At 36.3% G+C, this 21,071-nt stretch overlaps 2 protein-coding genes across 2 annotated transcripts in view; both read right to left on the reverse strand.

The window, feature by feature from the left end:
• Positions 1 to 7,472, reverse strand: part of LOC114355481 (pancreatic triacylglycerol lipase) — an 8,258-nt gene extending 786 nt beyond the window's left edge. The window contains exons 1-6 of the mRNA XM_028308343.1: positions 7,325 to 7,472; positions 5,287 to 5,383; positions 4,671 to 4,816; positions 3,011 to 3,262; positions 2,575 to 2,766; positions 865 to 1,033 (exon numbers count right to left, since the gene is read on the reverse strand). Of these exons, the coding sequence (XP_028164144.1) occupies positions 865 to 1,033; positions 2,575 to 2,766; positions 3,011 to 3,262; positions 4,671 to 4,816; positions 5,287 to 5,383; positions 7,325 to 7,388 (920 nt within the window). The 5' untranslated portion in view covers positions 7,389 to 7,472. The remainder of the gene's footprint in view (positions 1 to 864; positions 1,034 to 2,574; positions 2,767 to 3,010; positions 3,263 to 4,670; positions 4,817 to 5,286; positions 5,384 to 7,324) is intronic.
• Positions 7,473 to 10,108: 2,636 nt separating this feature from the next.
• ft (cadherin-related tumor suppressor fat) overlaps positions 10,109 to 21,071 on the reverse strand; it is a 117,692-nt gene continuing 106,729 nt past the window's right edge. The window contains exons 5-9 of the mRNA XM_028308362.1: positions 20,754 to 20,941; positions 20,038 to 20,460; positions 19,427 to 19,928; positions 13,498 to 18,856; positions 10,109 to 13,336 (exon numbers count right to left, since the gene is read on the reverse strand). Coding sequence (XP_028164163.1) covers positions 10,717 to 13,336; positions 13,498 to 18,856; positions 19,427 to 19,928; positions 20,038 to 20,460; positions 20,754 to 20,941 — 9,092 coding nt within the window. The 3' untranslated portion in view covers positions 10,109 to 10,716. The remainder of the gene's footprint in view (positions 13,337 to 13,497; positions 18,857 to 19,426; positions 19,929 to 20,037; positions 20,461 to 20,753; positions 20,942 to 21,071) is intronic.

Raw genomic sequence — 21,071 nt, forward strand, 5'->3', positions numbered from 1 at the left:
AAAGGAGAACCATTAAGCATAAATGAAAATAATTAAAAATAGTTGTATGTTTATTAAAGAAATCATTAATGTTCAACGCGATTTTATCAGACAAATATGTGACAACTGAAACAATGCGATACATTTCAGAGATAGCAAAGACAATACGAAGACAAGTGCCCATTTCTCTGATGGCACCTTTGAATATACAATGTGCTGAATACAGGTTTGTGCTGTTTGTAACCGAGTGAGGTAACAATTATAACATAGGTCGGTGGAAGTGGGGCCGAATCAAAAGGGGAAACGGACGGTGAAAGTGGAAGTGTTCCGTTGCCTGCACTTGTTCGAAGAACATTCTAAGGATTACTTGACTTAATTGTCTTAAGATTAATTAATAAAGCTGTTTAGACCATAGAGAAGTTCCTTTATGTGTCGTTACTTTGCTGACAGTGATTAAAAATTCTGCTTGTTTGATTCAACAATCAGTGTGCGATACCTGTACGACAGACATATCTGATATCTTATTAACTCCAGAATTTTGGGTCATTTTCATTTTATACATTGCTCTCACAGTTGGCTTTTAAAGACAGTTACTTATTTCACCTCAACCACAGAGGCTACATTAAATGGCGATTCTAGAGTCTAGATTTTACATAATCCCGGAAGTTGTCGTATATTAAGATGGTAACAAAATACTGGTTCTAAGAATTACTTGTTTTGAATGGAATGGATGTACGAGTACGTTTAATTTTTGAAGACCTCATAAATGTCTGTCGTTAAAAATATAAATAGACCTAATCTTAGAGCTGTGACATCACACAACAGAAGAAGTTAGAATAGTAGGCGTTTAGGATAGGAAAGGATTAGATATAAATTGAACCATACTTATGAGGGACATATTCGCCGAACAGCACGTCTTCAGAGTGGACCATCTCGCACCATCCGATCATGTACGCTATCCAGGTCTGGCACCGGGTGCCGTAGCATCCATTCTCGGTGGTGATGGACTCTGCATAGTATGCAGGAGCTCTAGCATGGTCACAGCCGGATTTTGCTGGAAATTAAGGCAGATATTTGAATATCTTTCGATTATATTTTTATGGATCACCCTAGCAATAAACATCTACGCATGTAACGTCATGGGAAAAGCTAGTACCTATAATTTAATATTGGAGGAAAAGAGCCTAAACAATGATATAGGGACACTTATCTAATCCGACATCAAAATTGCTCAGATTTCAATTTTTAACATATTTAGTTCTATTGTAGCTTTATAATATAAAAAAAAACCATACATGTTGTTCCTCCAAAGAGCATCCACAACACCTGATAAGGGGAAACAATATTGGAGTCGCTTCAAAGGGGCTACTCTATAACACAACGCCGTATCACAGTTCTAACCTTCTCTCTCACACATCGTGAGATGCTCGCAAGGGTGAAAGAAGCAGGTAGAGCAGAATAAGCAGATATCTCGATTCGTAGTGGCCCCGCTGTTTGAACGAGCAGTGCTACCATCTGTGAGAGTCGACGCGCATTATATTTTAGAGGGGTTCCTTACGTTCCCCTCGTTATACGCAAAATGTTAAGGCAAGAGGTCTGAGTGCTACCTCACAGATGTCACTGCATTTTAATTTGTATGAATTTGAGGTCAAGTACGAGTAAACCGTACGATTTTTCATTTTACAGACATTACATAGGTTACGTATCAAAAGATTTTTGTAGTTTAAACTTATACCTAATGATAGTAAAGTTTCGCATGTATGATTGGAAACATCTATACCACGGTCTATAATATAGATAGATGGGTATTACCTATCTGATATTTTTTAAATCTATACTAGTCTATACTATCTATACTAATATTATAAATGCGAAAGTTACTCTGTCTGTCTGTCTGTCTTGCTTTCACGCCGAAACCAATGAATAGATTTTGATGAAATTTGGCATAGACAGTTTCTTGAATCCCGGGAAAAGACATAGGATAGTTTTTATCCCGGTTTTTGAAACAGGGACGCGCGCAATAAAGTTTTTCTATGACAGACAAAATTCCACGCGGGCGAAGCCGCGGGCGGAAAGCTAGTTATTTATAACAAAGTTAAAATATTCCTTTGAAAAAAACTACCATGTTTTGTAATGTGAAGCAGATTTAATATTGAATTACTCTTGATAAGAAGCAATCATATCACAACATATAGGCAAAGGCAATGAACTACTTAGGTAAATAGTGAAATGGGGATGTTGCCTGGGTCAAAAAGCAAGAGTTTTAATTAGTCCGTCAGTTAACTTATCAAAAAATACTCTACACGTATTTTTCACTTTTTCAAACTAATGAAAATTTAAAGAGATAAAGCGCCCCAAAGTTCATAAGAAGAGGCCCGTGACGTCAACGCTTGCTTAAAAATGCCGCACGTTGTGACGTCGTGCGCAACTTCAACGCACCATAACTATGTAATTATTTGTTAGATTGACAAATAAAAATATACGTGTCCAATATTTTTTGATATTAAACATTACGGACTAAAAAAATTTTTTTAGGCAACTAGCCTATACTAAAGCACAGGTAGTGCGAAAGGTAGCTTTCGCACAAAAACTTACTCTGTTCAGCAGTGGGCTTGCAGCCAGGTTGAGTCATTCCCCCATTGGCGTAGAAGTCGATGTGGCCCGATGCCTCCAGCTTGCCCTTCTCCAGAGCGTTAGTATGTAGGACATCTACGAACAACCCGTCGCTGGGGTCTACTTTTTTCGTGTTGTCGTTTGTCGCAAACAATGGTAAAGCGGGATCTAGTGCTGTAAGAGATACCTAATAAAAGGTACTTATTCATTATCATGCATCTCGAAATTAGGTAGTCAAGCTCCTATGAAAAACACGAAGAAAAACAGTTTGTAAGTTTTCACATTCACGTGTTTCATAGACAATGCAGCATTCTCATGTAAGGGGCGAAATTGCAACAAAAATATAAGTGCTCTTCCGGTACCAACTTATTGCCCGATTAAACGCGATTGGTATTCGAAACCCTGAGAGAATTCTTACCCGTGATCCTATGCAATCTGCCGACTGTCAAATAGTTCCCAACAAACCCAGCAACTTGTCCGCCCAAACTGAATCCTATGACATGGAACTTTGAGAGTTCAAAATCATATGCGGAGACCAGCTCGTCGATCAGTTGAGCTGTGCATTTGCCAACCAGCTCAGTGTTGTGAGCGGCGCTCATGTAGCATGGCTCACGAGCTATAGGGTTGTAGTCCACCGAAATAATGTTGTAGTCGCAGCACTGCATGTAAGCTGGAATAAAGTTATTTTTATTATTGCGTCCACAATTTTCCACCATTTTGTTACTATAGGCCTGATGCAGTCGCAGTAGCTACATTAATTAAATTTTCATGATGTAGACAGGTAGTTTTGTTAAATGTCTTGTGGTTAGCTTTTCCTTGACACTAATAATAATAACGTAGACCGCAATGAGTGACTTCATGATGATGATTATTACGAATTGAAAGTTATAATTTCAAGAAAATTAATGCATCTTCAACTGAAAAGAGGGTTTTATTTGTTGGTGGCAAGGTCGTTTCTGTTTGACTTTTGTAAGTAGTTCATTTACTCGAAATATTATAATTACTGTTGTTAGGTATCACGTAACACCTAACTAGGCCAACTAGTTCTCGAGTTTGAAATATGTACAAATTAACTAGACTTGAAAACGGTTTATCATCGATGGTATTTATGCCAAAAGCTTGAGAAACTCGAGTATCATAATAATAAAATATGCAGTTCTACAAGATCTACTCCTAACTAGGCAGCAGCAAATATGAGCGATTCAAATATTTTAATGAGTAATCGATATCTATATATTCATAGTTTTGATATTAGATCTACGGCGCGTTAAAGGAGTGCTAAAAGTGAATGTTGTAGGAAACGCAGTTGCAGGAATATTGAACGTACCTAGGTGTTTAGAAATTACCACTTTTCCTTAAGACTCCTTAGAAAAGCCATAATGTCATATCAAGATTTAAATGTCTCGATCGAACTGCGACATAATATCGATATGAATTTTTCTGTTATCTGATCAACCAATAAAATAAATCTAAGAAAAATGGTTTTGTCACACTATAACATAGGCCCAAACTAGCAGAACTTGTAATAAGGCTGCTCTATCGGATATAACTAGGTACACTTAATATATTGTCTACATTATGGGTAGTACATACTTTAGTCTATGACTCCGCGTTTAAATGATTATGCTAATCACACTAACATTTGCCCCTGGCGAGATCCAAACCTGCAACTGCATCTGGCGTTGTAGTCCTGTATGCAAAGCTATCAATTAGGGTGATCCCAGATAGCAATATCCAAACACAAATCGGAGATCACGAGTACTTAACTCCAATTTTTTTTTAGTTGCGTTTAGTGTAAAGTCCAGAACTTACGAGTGCATCAAACTCTTGAAATAATACAGGGTGTTGAAAAATGTGTCCTAGTGTAAAACGTTTGAGCGAGTTGAACTCTAGCTCATTGATCAAAGCACGTGATATCTAATCTATCGCATCTATTTACGATTTCAGTTCCGGAAACGTCCTAGTGTAGAGTCTAACATTCAAGCGAGTTGAACTCTAACTCGTTGATGAACCTACGTGATACCTGTCGCTATCGCAAAAAACAGTGTTATCTATAAATCTATTTGCGGTTTCAGTACCTGGCCTAATTTCCGTGTTGGGCGAGAACTCCCGGTGGCCCGTGTACCCGTGGACCAGGATCTTGATAGGCGCATCCCTCACCCACGGCGCGGCGCTGATCGACTCGGGGTCGTTCACCGCCACTTGGTAGCCATCCTGGTTGCTTCTAGAATACAAGCGAAACCACAGATTACCTAATAGTTACGAAACTATATGGTAACACTGGCAGTTAAGAAGTAAAAATCTTTTTGGTAATGATAAAGTAGTTTTTGTGAGTGATGGTAATGGTTCCGTGTAGCTTTGAACAAAATTACGAGTAGGGATTTTACTTCGAACTAAAGTTGATTTTTAGTCAAATGTGTTTTTGAAAAGTGCAGAATCGAAAATCTTTCTCGATCGATACAAACAGAAAGCTCTATTTAAATAAAAATCTTGATCTTATATAAGTTTTAAAACAGATTTTTACATTCGCGGCTGTTTATTTAATCAATTTAATTCGGTTTCTGAGAATGAGATGAATAACTTTCGTACATGTACTGGGATGAAATTTCCTGGACCTTTAATAACACACCTGTTTTAAAAGCCTGCCAACCTTATAATTTGTCAGCATTTATGGCTCTTTAGGGTCTCACTTACTTTGTGTACAGCCAAAAGGTAATATTTTTGTTAGGACATTCCATTGGCGGTGTGACGCAAGAACTACGTCCTGATTGCTCTGCACCTAAAGTAAGGGCTGAAATGAAGGAAAGAAAGAAAAATGGTTTTAATGGGATATTAATCAAATATGTACTTAAATGAATTTTACTTTAAGTTTTGAATCTACATCTACACTAATTAAGATGGAAGGTTTGATTATTTGGCTATTTGAATTGAGTAGGCTCCGAAACTATTGGAATGATTTGAGAAAATCTTTCACCCATAAAAATCACCAAAGGCTATAGAATATTTTCAAAACCGGTACGAAGTTCGCCAGGTCAGTTAGTCTTCTAGTAATAGGCATTAAACTCAGTATTGGTGTGGGTGTTGTTGTTGTCCAATCATCCATCTAACAAAAACGAATCCCAAAATTTTTATGCGAAATTTCATTCAAAATTATCATAATTATCCTAATTGGAAATTTAGATATGACGTTGATGCCGCTATCTTAATAATTACGGGTAATTTCTGTCAAGTCAATAGCTTAAACTTGTTCCCGATAAGAGCCTACCGTTTTGTTGACGGTTATCCATGTAAATGCATAATTAACCATGCACGAACACAAGCAGGAACACGTGTTATCATTAAATTATGCCACTGGCTATATTGTACGGTTTTCAGCAAAACCAATAAAAATCTTTAGGAAACCCAACTGTATAGATTAATCGCAGTGATATGATATCCGCCTTTTGGATTTAATAAATTGCTTGAACATGAAGTCCATTAAAGCCACAAACATACACAAATAGAGGGAGAGGGGGTGTGATAGCGTCAATTGAAAAAGAATAATGTTGCTGTTGTTTGATTTAACCATAGATAATGATTTAACTATAACAAAACAATACCCAACCCAAAATGTGACGTATTTGCAGAGGGGTGGAGTACGTTACTAGTAGAATGTCTCGGTTACTGTGAAAATAATCGCATCTGATTTATGTAGTTTTCTTTATTTAAATTGTGTATAAGTATTTAATTAAATATTTTCAATTTCTGAATCTTGTTACTTGTTTGAATAGTGTAATTGATACTACCGTTCTATTCATAAATAAATAAATACAAATAAACAAGTTTTTACTTACTTCAAGGCGAACAGTACGCTTCCATTAGAGAGCAAATACAATATCAACTGGGATTCGCGGAAAACTAACGAAGATAATGTTTATTTTCTTGTAAGTGTTTACTTATTTCCCCTATGTTAATTGAAATACTGTGGTGATATTCTCTAATGTAAATTAATGCTAAATTAATTCTTTGAATAAAACAACACCCAACATCCAACTAACATAGCTTAAAGGCCTTTAGTCTTGAGACATCTGGCAGAACTCTATCACAAATCTCATCAATAACCCCTTAGGTGACACGGTATCAAGAGCAAGTCAATCTAAATTAAAAAAAAGCCACCAGCATAGCTACTGGATTAATTTACATATTTTATCTAAATAAAGAATGTTAAATAATATTATGACATAGGCTACGACCACACGATGTTATGTAGAAAGGTGACAGCTTGCTAGAAAATATTATAGTTTTTTATATTTTCCGTCAATAGTTTTAAGGTAGAAGTAAAATCAAACAGCACTGTACTAGATACAACCCCAGAAGAAAGGTTGCATAGATGACCCACATATTTACCTATTTAGAGACTTTAATTTAACCTATCCACTTACTAAATTGTGTGATCAGCATTGTAATTTTTCTTATGAAAGAATTAGGTGATGAAATAATAGTTTTAATTATTATCATAGATTAGTTAATTGAACTACATAGCTTGAGTACGTTGGATATTAATAATTTTACCAAAACTCATCTATCGTTTTGGAGGACTCACATGAACACACATTGGTTAATCAAAGATGTAACAAGATTTTATGAAGAACATCAACTAAGCCCTAGCAAAGAATAAAACTAAGTTATGAGATGCCAAGTAGACTATGCTATGTACGAGTGAGAAATTAAAAAAGTTACTAGTACCACTTACCTACTAAATAAAAATATGTTATCAAAATGTAAAGATCCATTTGTATCTTCGTAACTTTTGACATCCACAAAATATTTCATAGAATATTTTTTTAAACGGCGATGACAAAATTTTCGATAGCTGGAGACATCCGCGCGTTTCAGCTACATTCCTACGAAACTAAACCGAACTGAGTGAAACTGAAATGTCACTATCGCATAATATCCGAGTCGTTATCAATTTTAATTGACGCCGAAGGTACTCACAGTACAAGTTAAACCGTCGGGTTTCCTTACAAAAAATACCTAAAATATTACTATTGGCACTACCGTATTTGCTACAAGCGTCGTTTTGATAAGATAGGTAAACTTGTAGAATAGGAAATGTGGTTTTATTTATTCTTCTCAGTTTATATTTCCTATGTTTCATATTTTGCAGCGTCTCTAATTTTTATTACTTCCTTTTTCTTGTCTGCAAGTAGTGAATTCGATCCCAGTCCTGAACCCATAAACTTCTTCAAAAGTAAGAAAAGCTTCCGGAATCATTATTCCAGCTAATTAATACGCAAGCAATATCCGCTGGGTCCTAAGATTCACTCCAATCAAAGATATCATTCGAAGACATCAATCCTTTACTACTCGTACCATTGGACAAATTGGATTATACAGTATGTATAACATAACGTATGTACCTACTTATCTATAGTCTTTAAACAAACCTAGATGTATAAAACATTTGTGTAAGCCATGAAAATAGATTTATGTAAAATGAAAAGAGATATTTCGGATTTTCTTATTACATGACATTATTTTGATCTCCTATTTAACACTAGAAGTGCCGAAGATTGCGACCCCCCTAAAAGCGCCGCTGGGTCAATTTTGTCCCAGCATGTATTTTGTAACATTTTTTAGTTTCAGGCATGAATATTATGGTTAAAACTATTTGTAATATCCTTAAAAAAAGGTTTATCTATGTAGTTAAAACAATATGTACTTATTTCTATAAAAATATAAATGTATTCAATTTTAATTTGAATTATTAAAATTTAGATATTTTTGGTTTCATCTAAAAATAGTCACATATTACGTGGTGGTATACTGTATTAAAATCGTGAAATTACTACTTTAACTAGTCATTATTATTTTTAAAGAAAAAATAAATATCTTAAAAATAATAGTGCACATTTTGCACAAAGTTTTTTTGTATGGTTTTTGTCTATCTGGTGTACTATGTGTTTAGGAATTTCTATAGGTATGGTTATTTTTCTGTTATCTGTACATAAACAATGAAGTTTTTGACCAATTACAATGAAAAGTATGTACGTTTAATCTTAAAAATTTTATAAGTCACACATTTTAAAAATGTATCAAATCATACAATGTATGAATTGGCTTATGTCTAGAGGCCATCTTCCTACTAATATTATAAATGTAAAAGTTAATAAATATTGATGAATTGAAGGATGGATGGACTGATGAATGGATAGGATGGATGAATAGGTGGATATATGCCTGAAACTTGAACTAAGTGAGTATGGATTCATGGTTAGATCGATGGATGTTTTTTCACTCTTTTACGCAAAAAATACTAAGCCGATCTTAATAAAACTTTGCAATTTTATTGTTAATACTTCAGAATAACATAATACAGGCTATAATTTAGATTAATATTCAGTTATTTGGTCAAAAAGCAACGATAAGTGTCAAGAAATTAGGTCTTTCTATGATAAACTTAATTTCTCACGGGTGAAGTCACAGGCAAAAACTAGTACAATATATTTACATTTCTGCATTGTCACGAGTCACCTAAACTCTCCTCATCTCTCCACTTTCGTATCTCCTCGAAACAAGGACTCTTCATCGAATTATTGTGGCAAATACCAGGGTGGGACAAAATTGACCCAGTGGCGCTTCTAGGTAAAACCGATTTAAAAAAAAATTCTATTAATGTTACATTATCAAAAACATTAAAAAATGATAAAATTCAATAAATCAGAAAAAGTCAAACAGTTTCATGGACTTTCGTTGAAAAATAAAAAAGTTAGAGCTGATCAAACTCGCGAGTGGGACAAAAATGGGACGGCGGCCTTTCTAGTGTTAAAAGTAATAGGTCACTTATGTAGGCAGGTACTTTGTATAATAAAAATTAAACAGATAACAGTACTGAGTTACAATAGTAATAGGTAGGAAGAATATAGTTACGTTTCTTTCCAGTAGAGTCGTGACAAATTTTTAATGAAGTTGTCTTATCAAATGAAATGAAACAGGTTCCGGCTAGCTGGTTAGAAAATACTTCATTTTTATCTATTCAATGAACTTGGACTGAAAATGTGTTTTATGTAAGTGTAATTATGTAGTGTAAGGTCATGTAATGTTCCTGAATACCTTAAAATAAATATTTTATATTAACTTGCTGCTTTACCAAGGCCAAAACGGTTAAGTCGGAAATTAGGTACAAATATGGTTTTTAATTTACGATATTTTGGTAAGAGATAACAAATTAACAGTTTTAACAATTAATTTATGCGTAAAAAGTTTTTATATAAATATTTTAGCCGTTAGCTTATAGCAGCATATTGATACATCTCTAGCCAAAATAAATCCTTGTAGAAGGTACATATTTTGGTTCATTAATAATTGATGATGAATTATTAGAATCTATTGATTTAATTTCAAATTAGTAGATGCCTATTACATTTTCAGATGAAGATGTATTCAGAGATTTTCAGTCACAATGACCATCTTAATGTTATTAAAACTACTTAGCGTTTTGAGGGTCACTCTATCATAAATCATAAAACACAAGTAAGTAATTTGAAATTATATTTATTATTCATACAATATACATTAATATTATCTAGTCAGTTCTTTTGAACAGAAGACGCTTTTGGCACTTTGTTCACTAAATAATATGGCTACTTTTCCATTAACAATTATTCTAAGAGCTCTGCGTGCATACTACAGCATTCACATAGATGTTACATGTGAGGGAAAATATACATTTACAAGAAACTAACAATCACAATAATTTATTATAACTATATGTATAAAATAAGCGTATAATTTACGTCATTATTTACATGAGATGAAAATATAAACAGACAGAGCTCTTACGAGTAAAAACTGAAATTTTGAATGGAATAAACATAAATTTTTAGTTATCCAAAGATTTTATCAACACAATACCTACTTTCCAAGATAGCACGAATACCAATCCAATTTATGTACATGGAAGTAAAAAGCATTTTAAATCGTGAACATTCAAGTAATTTAAGACAATAATTACAATTAACACAACAATCATATGGCAAGAGGATTGAATCTAGAGACCTTGATACAAGATCGCAACAATACATTTGTACAAATTCTTAAATTACAACAATAACATTAATATTTACAGGTTTTTAATTAATATTAAACATACTCCTCAGACGGTTTTGGCGTACCGTTTGGAAGTCTTAATGAGGAAGACATTCGTCCATTTACAGAATCAGGTAGTTCTGCGATATCTTTAAAAACGCCGATCATACTTTCGAAATTTGGGCCCCAATTAACAAGATAGTCCCAGCCTAATGTGGCCGAAGCGGGGGATCCATTTGCTTGCCTATACAAAGCAGAACCTACGTGAGGGGCTAAGTCATCATCTGACGCGACTAGAGTGCTAAGAGAGCCCCGAAAGGAAGAATCAAAGCTCTCGTAAGGAGGTGGCAGTATGGGTTTCTTAGTGTTGCTGCCTCCACTAACGTTCTGTCTTCTAACATCTTCTGGCTTATCTGCATTAATACTATTATTATCGTACTCTATTTCAGAGCATGTAAAGCTATCGTTGCCGCTCTCATCGTCGGAGCCGGTGGAGCTTCTATTGTCATCTTGTGGCGAATGATGTCGATGTGACATGTGATGGCCGACTCCTCCACCTCTTGGTGCTTCACTTGAACTTGATACTGCGTCTAAAGTTGATACTAAACTAGACGTTCGCTGTCGGGCGTTCATTCTTTCTATTTCTTCAGCGGTGAGCCCGACTGCTCCTGATCCGACTGACACGACTTGAGGTACTTGTGGTGGGGCGCTTGGAGTTTTCCTTCCAGCAGAGGAACTCTGTCCACTAAGCTGAGACATGACTGGACTGTTTAAGCTGCGTTCACTGTTACTATGCAATGCGTCCTTCCCGACGCCACCTGAACTGGATGTTGTTGCTAGTAGTGCACTCTGCAATGGCTTTCCTGATATGTCATGTAAAGTTAGAATTCTTGGTTGTTGACTTAGTTCACTGCTTGGAGATAGTCTAGCTAGAGGTGTTGTCTGATGTTGCCTCGTCTGTGGTGGTGGTTGTGAAGCTTGAGGCAGCACTCTAGGCGGATACCCGCTTGGATGATGCGGTGAATGCCTATGCTGTGGCGTTTGGTGTTTATGGTGATAGCCAGCTATAGGTGGAGGAGTAGCTTTATATTTTCGCACACCTGCTGCTTCTCTAAACCCTTTGTAATGATATACAATATCAATATCAGATGGTGCTATTGAACTAGCATTTTCAAGATCATAATGCTCTGGTACTTCTGAATTTAAATCCATTCCAGCCGGGTGATCGTGAGTGTGATGAGATGTATTTGTCGAAGGTGGTGGAGGTGGATGGTGATCTTCCCTTAGAGCAGGACTTTTGCCGACCACTTCTCTCTCAATGATGTCGGGTCGTTGGGGTCGGGGTGGATCGATATTCATTATTTCTCTATCTTTGTATTTCTTAGACAAGAGCTCGGGGCCCACAATATGTCCGACGTTTCTCATTATATCTGCATTATCTGACATGTAACTTGTTAGGCTAGTTTCGTTATTATGTAGATTTCGGCTCATTATGCTATCATTCGTTCCAGCAATTAAGTTAGGTGCATTTAGCATAGCAGGTCCTCCATTTTGCTTTGAATGGACCATACTACTTTTAGTGGGTGCATTGCCTTTTTCTTTCTTTTGCTTGCGAAGACGGAAGAAAATGAAAGATCCCAAAATGGCTACTATCAGTATAATGAAGAACACGATGACGAGAGTGATTCCAATACTCAGTGGATCTGGATTTTGTATTAGGCCTGTACCAAAAGCACTATGGCATCCAGATAGGATCTTGCCACTTCGGACGATTTCTCTGAATATGCTTCCATTGCCATTGAAAGGTTGGACTTCGTTGTTTATAGTAAAGTTTGCCAAACAGCCTTCAAACTTGTTATAATTTGACAACCACTCTGCTTTCACGCCACCCAAGGAAATAATGGTGAGGTACGGATCTAAAAAATCATGAACACCAGCAGCGTCCAGTTCTTCACCGACATTCACACTGTCCACTATTATTCGAATGCTTCTTCCTAATGAGTATAGGGTAATATTATGCCAGTTACCATCAGAAACATCATGTTGTTCTTCTTGCGTCATATTTACGATAGTGTTTTGTTTAGAAGTGTAGCTAACTTTCCCACCTAGTAATTGAATCAAGGTGTAGTATTTGTCGGTTGCTGCATAAAATAATAATCCATCTTTTCTGTGAGTTCTAAAGAAGAAAGATAAAGTTTTTGCTGGGCTATGTACTTTTGGAACAACTTTTGCAGATGTTTTGCTACTTTTCTTATCCCATCCAGTGTTGCCGCCATAAAACGTTTCAAGCAATTGCATTCTTCGATGTTTCTCGGATATTATAAAAGATACAAAAGCATTTTCTCCCACTGATATGGATTGAAGAGAGGAAGTGCAATCAGGAGACAAAAAGTGGCCATCGCATTTGCAGAAGTTGGTCTTCCATCTGTCTAGACATTTTCCAGCACCACAAACATCTTTCTTGTAGCAAGCGCCCTTTTCAGTTCTTTCACAGTTCGGTTCTACTCCACGAGAGCGTATTGGGTTAGTCAGGTTGAGAATACGCCCGTTGATTGAAATACTATGCATACATCCAACGAAGTCATCAGAGTGTATCTGTCCTGGACGCTCTAGCACTGGATCAGCCTTGTGTAGTCCACCGATGAGAAGCGGCTCGTTGTTAAAGTTCAGTGTACTGAAAAGAAAAAAAATACTATACGTTATTACTATTCACAACAAACTAAATATCACATTACAAAATTAATATTTCAAAGATTTTAACGTGAGTTTTTATTGACTTCATAATCTCACAATATTAACGTCTCAGAATGCATTTCAAATAAAACTTATACATACCCAGCCTGGCCTGTGTCATCGTCGTAGCAAGAATCATCGCCTGGTTCACATTCTGTGCAGACATCTCCATGATCAGTGCAAGATGTAACACTCAGTGATATCACCCTTCCATTTCTGGTTGCAGTCAGTTTGTACCACCCTCCATCAGCAAGGTTTTTGCGAGGATCAGATATAGCTACAGATGTAATAGAGGTTCTTGATCCACCGAAAGAAAATACTGGTTTTCCTCCAAGCAGTTCAATGGCAATAAAGTCTGATCTTCCACCCGTTTGGGCACCATAGTTGTAAAGAAGAAGAGCATCTGGCTTTGTTGTTGCAAAAATTATTGTTATATCATTTGTAGATGCATCTAGAGCTGGGAACTGCATGTACGATAATTCATTGAATCCAAATGTTGTACTCTCGCAATGGGTACCATAGCGACCGTTAGTACAGCTGCATTTGTAGCCAGGTTTCAAACTGATACAAATACCACCATACATGCAAGGATTAGGTCGGCACGAATCAACAAGAGCTTCACATTGATTGCCTCTATAACCTGGACGGCATAGACAGAAAAAGGAATTCCTGTCCGAACTTTCTTTACATGATCCGCCGTTCTTGCATGGGTTGCTACTACAAACATCATCTCTTTCTAATTCACACATCTTTCCTTCACGACGCGCTGGGCAGTTGCAAATAAAATCATGGCCCTGTTTCTTACATTGTCCACCGAAATGACAAGGGTTTGGTGAGCAAGGATCCTGTCGTTTTTCACAGTTTGTTCCCATAAAACCATCTGTACAGTGACAACTGTATTCATGTTTTACCAAAGGCGAAGACAGTATCAAACTTGAACTTTCAGTTATTTTAGTTTCATCTAATACTTTGATAGAATCTGTACACACACCATTATTTTCACATTTGTGGCTTGCACAAGGGTAGTAAGGGACAACTATTACTCTTTTCAACATCTTTGATATTTCAGTTTCTTTGCTTTTTAAATATTTTTCGGTGTTTTCTCTTTTCCAAATAGTATGGTTTCCTCTTGTAGCCATCGTTAAGTCTAAATTATTTCCAATTTCGTTAATGCTGTATAAATACACGTTTTCTTTATTTACTAGTCCGTTTTTTAATGTCTCTAGTAAGCTTCCATAGTATTGTGTAAGAAAGTCTGATGCAGACATGTTTAGAACTTTCATTGTTACGGATTGCTCGACGGTGTTATTATCAAATGAGAAATATTCCACACTGATTGAAGAAATGACGTCTCTGTGGATTCCGTCATTTCCTAGCACAGAAAATGAGTAGCCCTGTCCAGGTTTAACAGCACTTGTGTATAAATCACACGATTTCTTGATACTCAATATGGAAAGAGTATTTTCAGAGGTAGATTCTTTGATAATTTTGCATTTGTAATCGCCAACAATATCTGGATCGTTTGGTTTCACGTCGGCTATTTTTCCACTTGGGACTTTATTGTTGAATGCATAAACCAAAACATGAGCCGACCTCGGTGTAGGTGGATTGTCATTTCTATCTAAGACCTTAATTAAAATTGTGTAGTTTGATTTCATCACAGGAGTTCCACTGTCTTCTATCTGAATAACTACTTCTAGATTGGGTGTTAATTCTCTATCGATTTTTCGTGTAGTTAAAAGAACCCCGGTATGCCTGTTCACTTTTACGTAATTTTGTTGTTTCCCACCCACAATAAAATATGAGAATGGTGCTCCATTTGGAGGTAGGTCTGGATCATTAGCAGATAAGGTAGCAATACTCGTGTTGGGAGGTTCATTCTCATACACTGCACCTTCAAAGCTGGTGACATCAAAAGTAGGTCCATTATCATTAATATCAGTTAATGTTATTTTCACACTTGCTGTACCTGTTTGAGGGGGAACTCCTGTATCTATTGCCCCAACAATCAGGTTATACGTTGGTATGGTTTCTCTATCTAGATGTCGAGCTACCTCAATCTTACCATTTTGCGGATCAATCTTGAAGTCTTGGTTAGTATTGCCACCCATAATAGAGAAACTAAATTGATTATTCTGTGGTCGCACATCTTTATCAACGGCTTTGACTTGAATAACTTCTTGCCCAATAGCTGCACCTTCTGACACAGAAGCTTCATAATAATGTTTCAAGAACTCTGGTGGATCATTGCCATCTTGAATTGATATAATAACTTGGGCTTCATCAGTATCATTACCACGAATACCACCAGAATTTTTAGCTAAAACTGTAAGGACTACTCTATTTTGGGTTTCTCTGTCCAAGTATCTAGCGACTCTTACAACTCCAGTTTGGGAATTGATACTGAAACCCTTGTCATTACTAGATCCAACGAATAAATAATATATGATGCCATCATCGCCACTATCTTGATCAGTGGCTTGGATTACGCCTACATTTGTGCCAACTTCAGCAGATTCAGATACATCGAAGTGGAATACTGGCTGTATGAATTTAGGATAGTACTCATTAACGCCAGTTATATGAACAATTACTTCTGTGGTATTTTGCATAATAGAATCAGGATTTTTCGCCAGAATTTCCAACTTGTAAATGGATTTTTCTTCGTAATCAAACACTTCTTTTGAGAAAATTTCTCCAGTGTTAGAATCAATGCGAAATAATGATGTCATTTGATTATTTATGTAATATTTTATAATTGCATTTTTGGGTGAATCGATGTCTATTGCTTTTACTTTGTAAATAAAACTGTTAACAGGTGAGTTTTCTGGTAAATACGCTGTATATTGTTTCTTGTTGAATATTGGGGCATTATCATTTATATCGGTGAGTATTATTGTTAGGGTTGCAGTTGCTTCTTTAGGTTTAAATCCAAGGTCTCGTGCAGTTATGTTTAAACGATATTCTTGAATTGTATCAAAGTCCAGAGACCGTAAAATACTAATAGTACCCAAAATGGGATGAATCTTGAACTCTTTGCCTGTGTTTCCTGAAGAAATTGAATATCTTACGATGCCGTTAGGGCCATCATCTTCATCACTTGCTTTGACTGTAAGTATTGATGAGCCAATAGGTTCATTTTCTGGCACTATAACCTGGTAACTCAACGCTGTGAATTTAGGAGTGTAATCGTTATCTCCTGTAACTACAAATATAATCACAGTTTCATCTGATTGGGGTGGGACTCCACGGTCTACTGCCTTTATTTTTAATTCATAGTATTGTCCTAGGTAATGGAACTGTTTGTTAACAATTATCCAGCCATCATTTTTGTCAACTGTCAAGTAAGCTGTACCATTGCCGCCAGACACAAAATATTCGATCTCTGCATTTATTCCGAAGTCCAAAGTGTCTTCGGCTGACAGTTTTATAATTCTTTCTCCTAGTGTGGCATCTTTTGGTACAGGCACAAACTTTTCATGATCTTTGAATTTAGGGGCATTGTTGTTCGCATCCACTACATTAATTGTTACCAAGCACTCGGATGACATTGGTGGTTTTCCGTTATCCGTAGCAACTACGACTACAGAATAAGTATTCTCTGGAGACAAATTAACGGAAGTTCTTTTGTAATTCATCACGAATTTACTTAGTATTTCACCAGTTGCTGGATCTATAGAAAACAAATCTGAAGTTTGTTGTAAAGAGTAAGAAATTATAGAATTTGGTCCTTGTTTATCTCTATCCGTTGCAATAACTTGTCCAACAAAACTGTTTTTCTTTTGTAGCTCTGGGAAATTAAAACTGTAAAATGAGTATTCAAATTCTGGTGCATTGTCGTTTTGATCCTGAATCGTTATAGTTAGCGGCGTTTCTGATCGCCAAGCTCCATCAATAGCTGCAACTTTTAGGATATACTCATCTTGAAGTTCTCTATCTAATGGTCTAGCAACTGTTACATTCCCACTAATGGGGTCAATAACAAATTTTTCACCCGGGTTTTCAACAAAACTATACGTGGCATTAGCGTTTGCACCAATGTCTAAATCTGAGCTTGTTACTCTTATTACAAACGATCCAATTTCTGCATTCTCAGTAACATTCACGCTGAAAAGGCGAGTGAATCTGGGTGGATTATCATTTTTATCTAGAACTGTAACTATAACAGTCGAGGTCCCAACTAATTGTGGAACACCATGATCCGCAGCCTCAACAATTATTTCGTAGGATGCTATAGACTCCCTATCTAGCGCTATGTTAGTATAGATTTCACCTGATTCGGGTTCAATATGAAAGGTTTCATCAAAGTCATCCACAAGTTTGTATGATATTCTTCCATTTTCGTTTGAATCATCATCGTGTGCTTCAATTTTGATAACTAACTGTGGTGGATACTCTTCCTCAAGTACAGATGCATTATACAATAAATTTTCAATCACTGGTGCATTGTCATTAGCATCAGTAACTTTTATTTCAACTTCGATAAAAGATTTCAATGGAGGAATATCAGAATCTCTTACTTCAAACCAAACTTCATAAAGGGGCATAGTCTCATAATCTAGGCCCTTGCCAGTAATGAACACTTCTCCACTAATTGGTTCTACTCTCAAAGCGTCGCCGACATTTCCACCTGCTACTGCATATTGCAGGAGGCCTGTTAGACCTTTTTTAGGGGATGTTGCTGATAATCTAGTTACTAATACTCCTTCTGCAGTGTCTTCGGAAAATGTAAATGTTAGTTTATTGGAAGCGCTGAATTTTGGGAAATTTGTTACTGACTTTGGTATTAAAATCAATTCAGTTGTACTGTGCCTAGGAGTAGCGCCGCAATCAGTGGCAATTATTATCAGGTTGAACGGTGCCATGTTTTTATTAGTATATTTCTGTATATTTTCTTTTGCTTTGATAACACCCGTTTCTTCATTCATAGTAAATAGATCTTCATGTTCACCTTTTAGGCTATAAATTATCTTTTTGTTTAGGCCAATATCGTTATCTTTGGCTTTGACTCCAAACACAAAATCACCTTTCATAGTACGCTCGGAGATGTGAGTCTCATACACGGGCTTCGAAAATGTTGGAGTATTATCGTTTTCATCTTCCACTACTATTGTGAGGTTAGCTGTAGCAGTTCGTGGATCGGTTGTAGAAGAGTCTTGAGCCATAATAATCAAATAATACACATCCCATTCTTCTCTATCCAATGTAGCGTTTGTAGAGATAATTCCTGTGGCTGGATCAATTTGGAACCTTTCAGATTTGTCACCAAGAAGACTGTATCTGATTTTTGCATTGTTTCCTAGATCTCTGTCTGTAGCCTTGGGTTGTAAAATCACAGTATCACGTGGTAAATTTTCCTTGACATTAGCTTTGTAGCTCTGTCTCTCGAATTCGGGGCTGTTATCGTTGACATCTTGCACTATAATTTTCACAGTTCCCGATCCAGTTAAAGGTGGTGAACCTGTAATTAATAAATACAAGTTTATTATTAAATATTGGATAGCCGATGTAGCAGCCGTGTGGTGACGGCAGAGTAGAATACATTTGTCACCAACCCCTACTCTTCCCGCGGGTGTCGTAAGAGGCGACTTAGGGACTACACATCAAACAGAGAACGGGCAGCAGCGCTCTCTGAAAAACATCAATCTTTTAAACTGCGATCTCCAACCCGCCTGCCAAGCGTGGGGATTATGGCAAAACCCTCCACTATAGTGGAGGAGGCTCATAGTCCAGTAGTGGACTGTAAAGGGCTGTTGATGATGATTGGATAGCCACATAATTTATTTTCATTAAACCAAGTTAATAAAAAGGTAAATCTAAGGCTGGGTTGCACCATCTTAATTTAACTTTGACAAACGTCTAAAGTCTGTCAAAATCTATATAAAAAGCACTAAAATTAAAATTCTTATTAATTCATTCAAATTAAAATTCGGACCATTTAAGTCCGCAGATTTCATAATATAATCATAATAATTTATGTAATCACGAAACCACTCGGATCCACTTTTGTTAGAAAAAAAGATTAACTTACCAGTATCCATTGCTACAAGCGATAATGTGTATTCATCCTGAGCCTCTCGATCCAATGTTCGTAACAAAGAGATTTGTCCAGACGATGCATTTATTTTAAAAAGATCTGCATCTCCTTCCTTTATAAAATAGCGCACTTGATTATTGAATGGCGGTGAATCAGCATCATAAGCATGAATTGTGATTATGTATCCGTTGTTAGGTGGAATTACGTTTTCCATTACATATGCCGAGTATGGTGAATCCAGGAATGTAGGCGGGTTATCGTTTATGTCTTGAATAGATATTGATATCTCAGCTGTATCAAATCGAATATCATCTTTAGCACAATCTTCAGCTCTGATAGTTAGAACGTAACGAGATTTTCTTTCAAAATTAAGATTTTTAGCTACTCGTACGACACCCGTGTCTTCACTGATACTGAAATCTCTATTTTCATCACCAGATGCAATTGAATACCTAACTCGGCCATTGGCATCTTCATCAACATCCGTAGCCGAAACCTGCAAACAAATTATAAAACTTAATTACAAAATATTCTTTAATCGCTATAACGAGGAAATTAGTTAGATCAAATTAAACAGGATTAGTTATTATAATCATGGAACTTACTTGCAATACACTGGCTCCAATACTAGCGTTTTCAGGAACAGAGGCACTATACTGTTTGGGATCAAATACTGGGCTGTTGTCATTTTCATCCAAAATATTTATTTGTATTTTTGTTTTGGTTACATTTGGTGGATCACCTCTATCTTTGGCTGTTACAACTATTGTGTAGCTTGATTTTAATTCCCTGTCAAGTTTACCAGTGGCCCTTAGCACTCCATCAACGTTACCCAGCGAAAAATATCCATTGATTTCTGGATCAGGAGTCATGAAGTATTCAACATAACCATTTCTTCCTTCATCTTTATCGACAGCTTTGATGGTCATTACCACTGTATTCAATGGAATATTTTCAGATACTGAAGTAACGTTTGGGGTTATGAACTCTGGTGCCATATCGTTGACATCTTTTAGTTGAATGGTCACCTAGAAAAGAAAATAATCATAATATGTAAACATAACAACATTGATTCTCTACAAATCATTTTACCGATAAATCGGCATTATTATTTCAGCTCATAAATATACGAGTATTACAATATTCTAAACCTTTTCGAATTCTTTTACGTAGCTTCTTACTAACTAGTTAGTAGGCGATCATTAGAAGTGACACTACCTTGTTAAAGTAAACGTACTCCTGGGCCAGACGCATCGAGAGCAAACTTTGGTGACGTGAAAAAATAAAGGACTATTTCGATATTTCGTGTGAAATGCATTACCTGGACGGTTGAAGAAAGCTGTGGCTCTGGCGGCTTGGCAGAGTCCTTGGCTGTCACTATGAGGTTGTACACTGGAAGAACTTCTCTGTCCAAGAGCTTTGCCGTAAAAATAGTGCCATTGTGTGCTATTGTGAAATCATGAGCATCGTCTCCTGACGAAATACTGTACGTGAGTTTGCCGTTGAGGCCTGAAAAGTCGAGAAACATTATAATTGATTAAAGTATTTTGGTCACAATCATGAAATGCTAGAGTATTATTTACAATTTTTGCTATGCATCTTTACGTGTCTTACCTTCCTCCTAAATTAGCAGCAGAAT

Source organism: Ostrinia furnacalis, unplaced genomic scaffold (assembly GCF_004193835.3).
Source record: "Ostrinia furnacalis isolate ACB-3 unplaced genomic scaffold, ASM419383v2 OfSCF2414, whole genome shotgun sequence".
NCBI classification, from domain to species: Eukaryota; Metazoa; Arthropoda; class Insecta; order Lepidoptera; family Crambidae; genus Ostrinia; species Ostrinia furnacalis.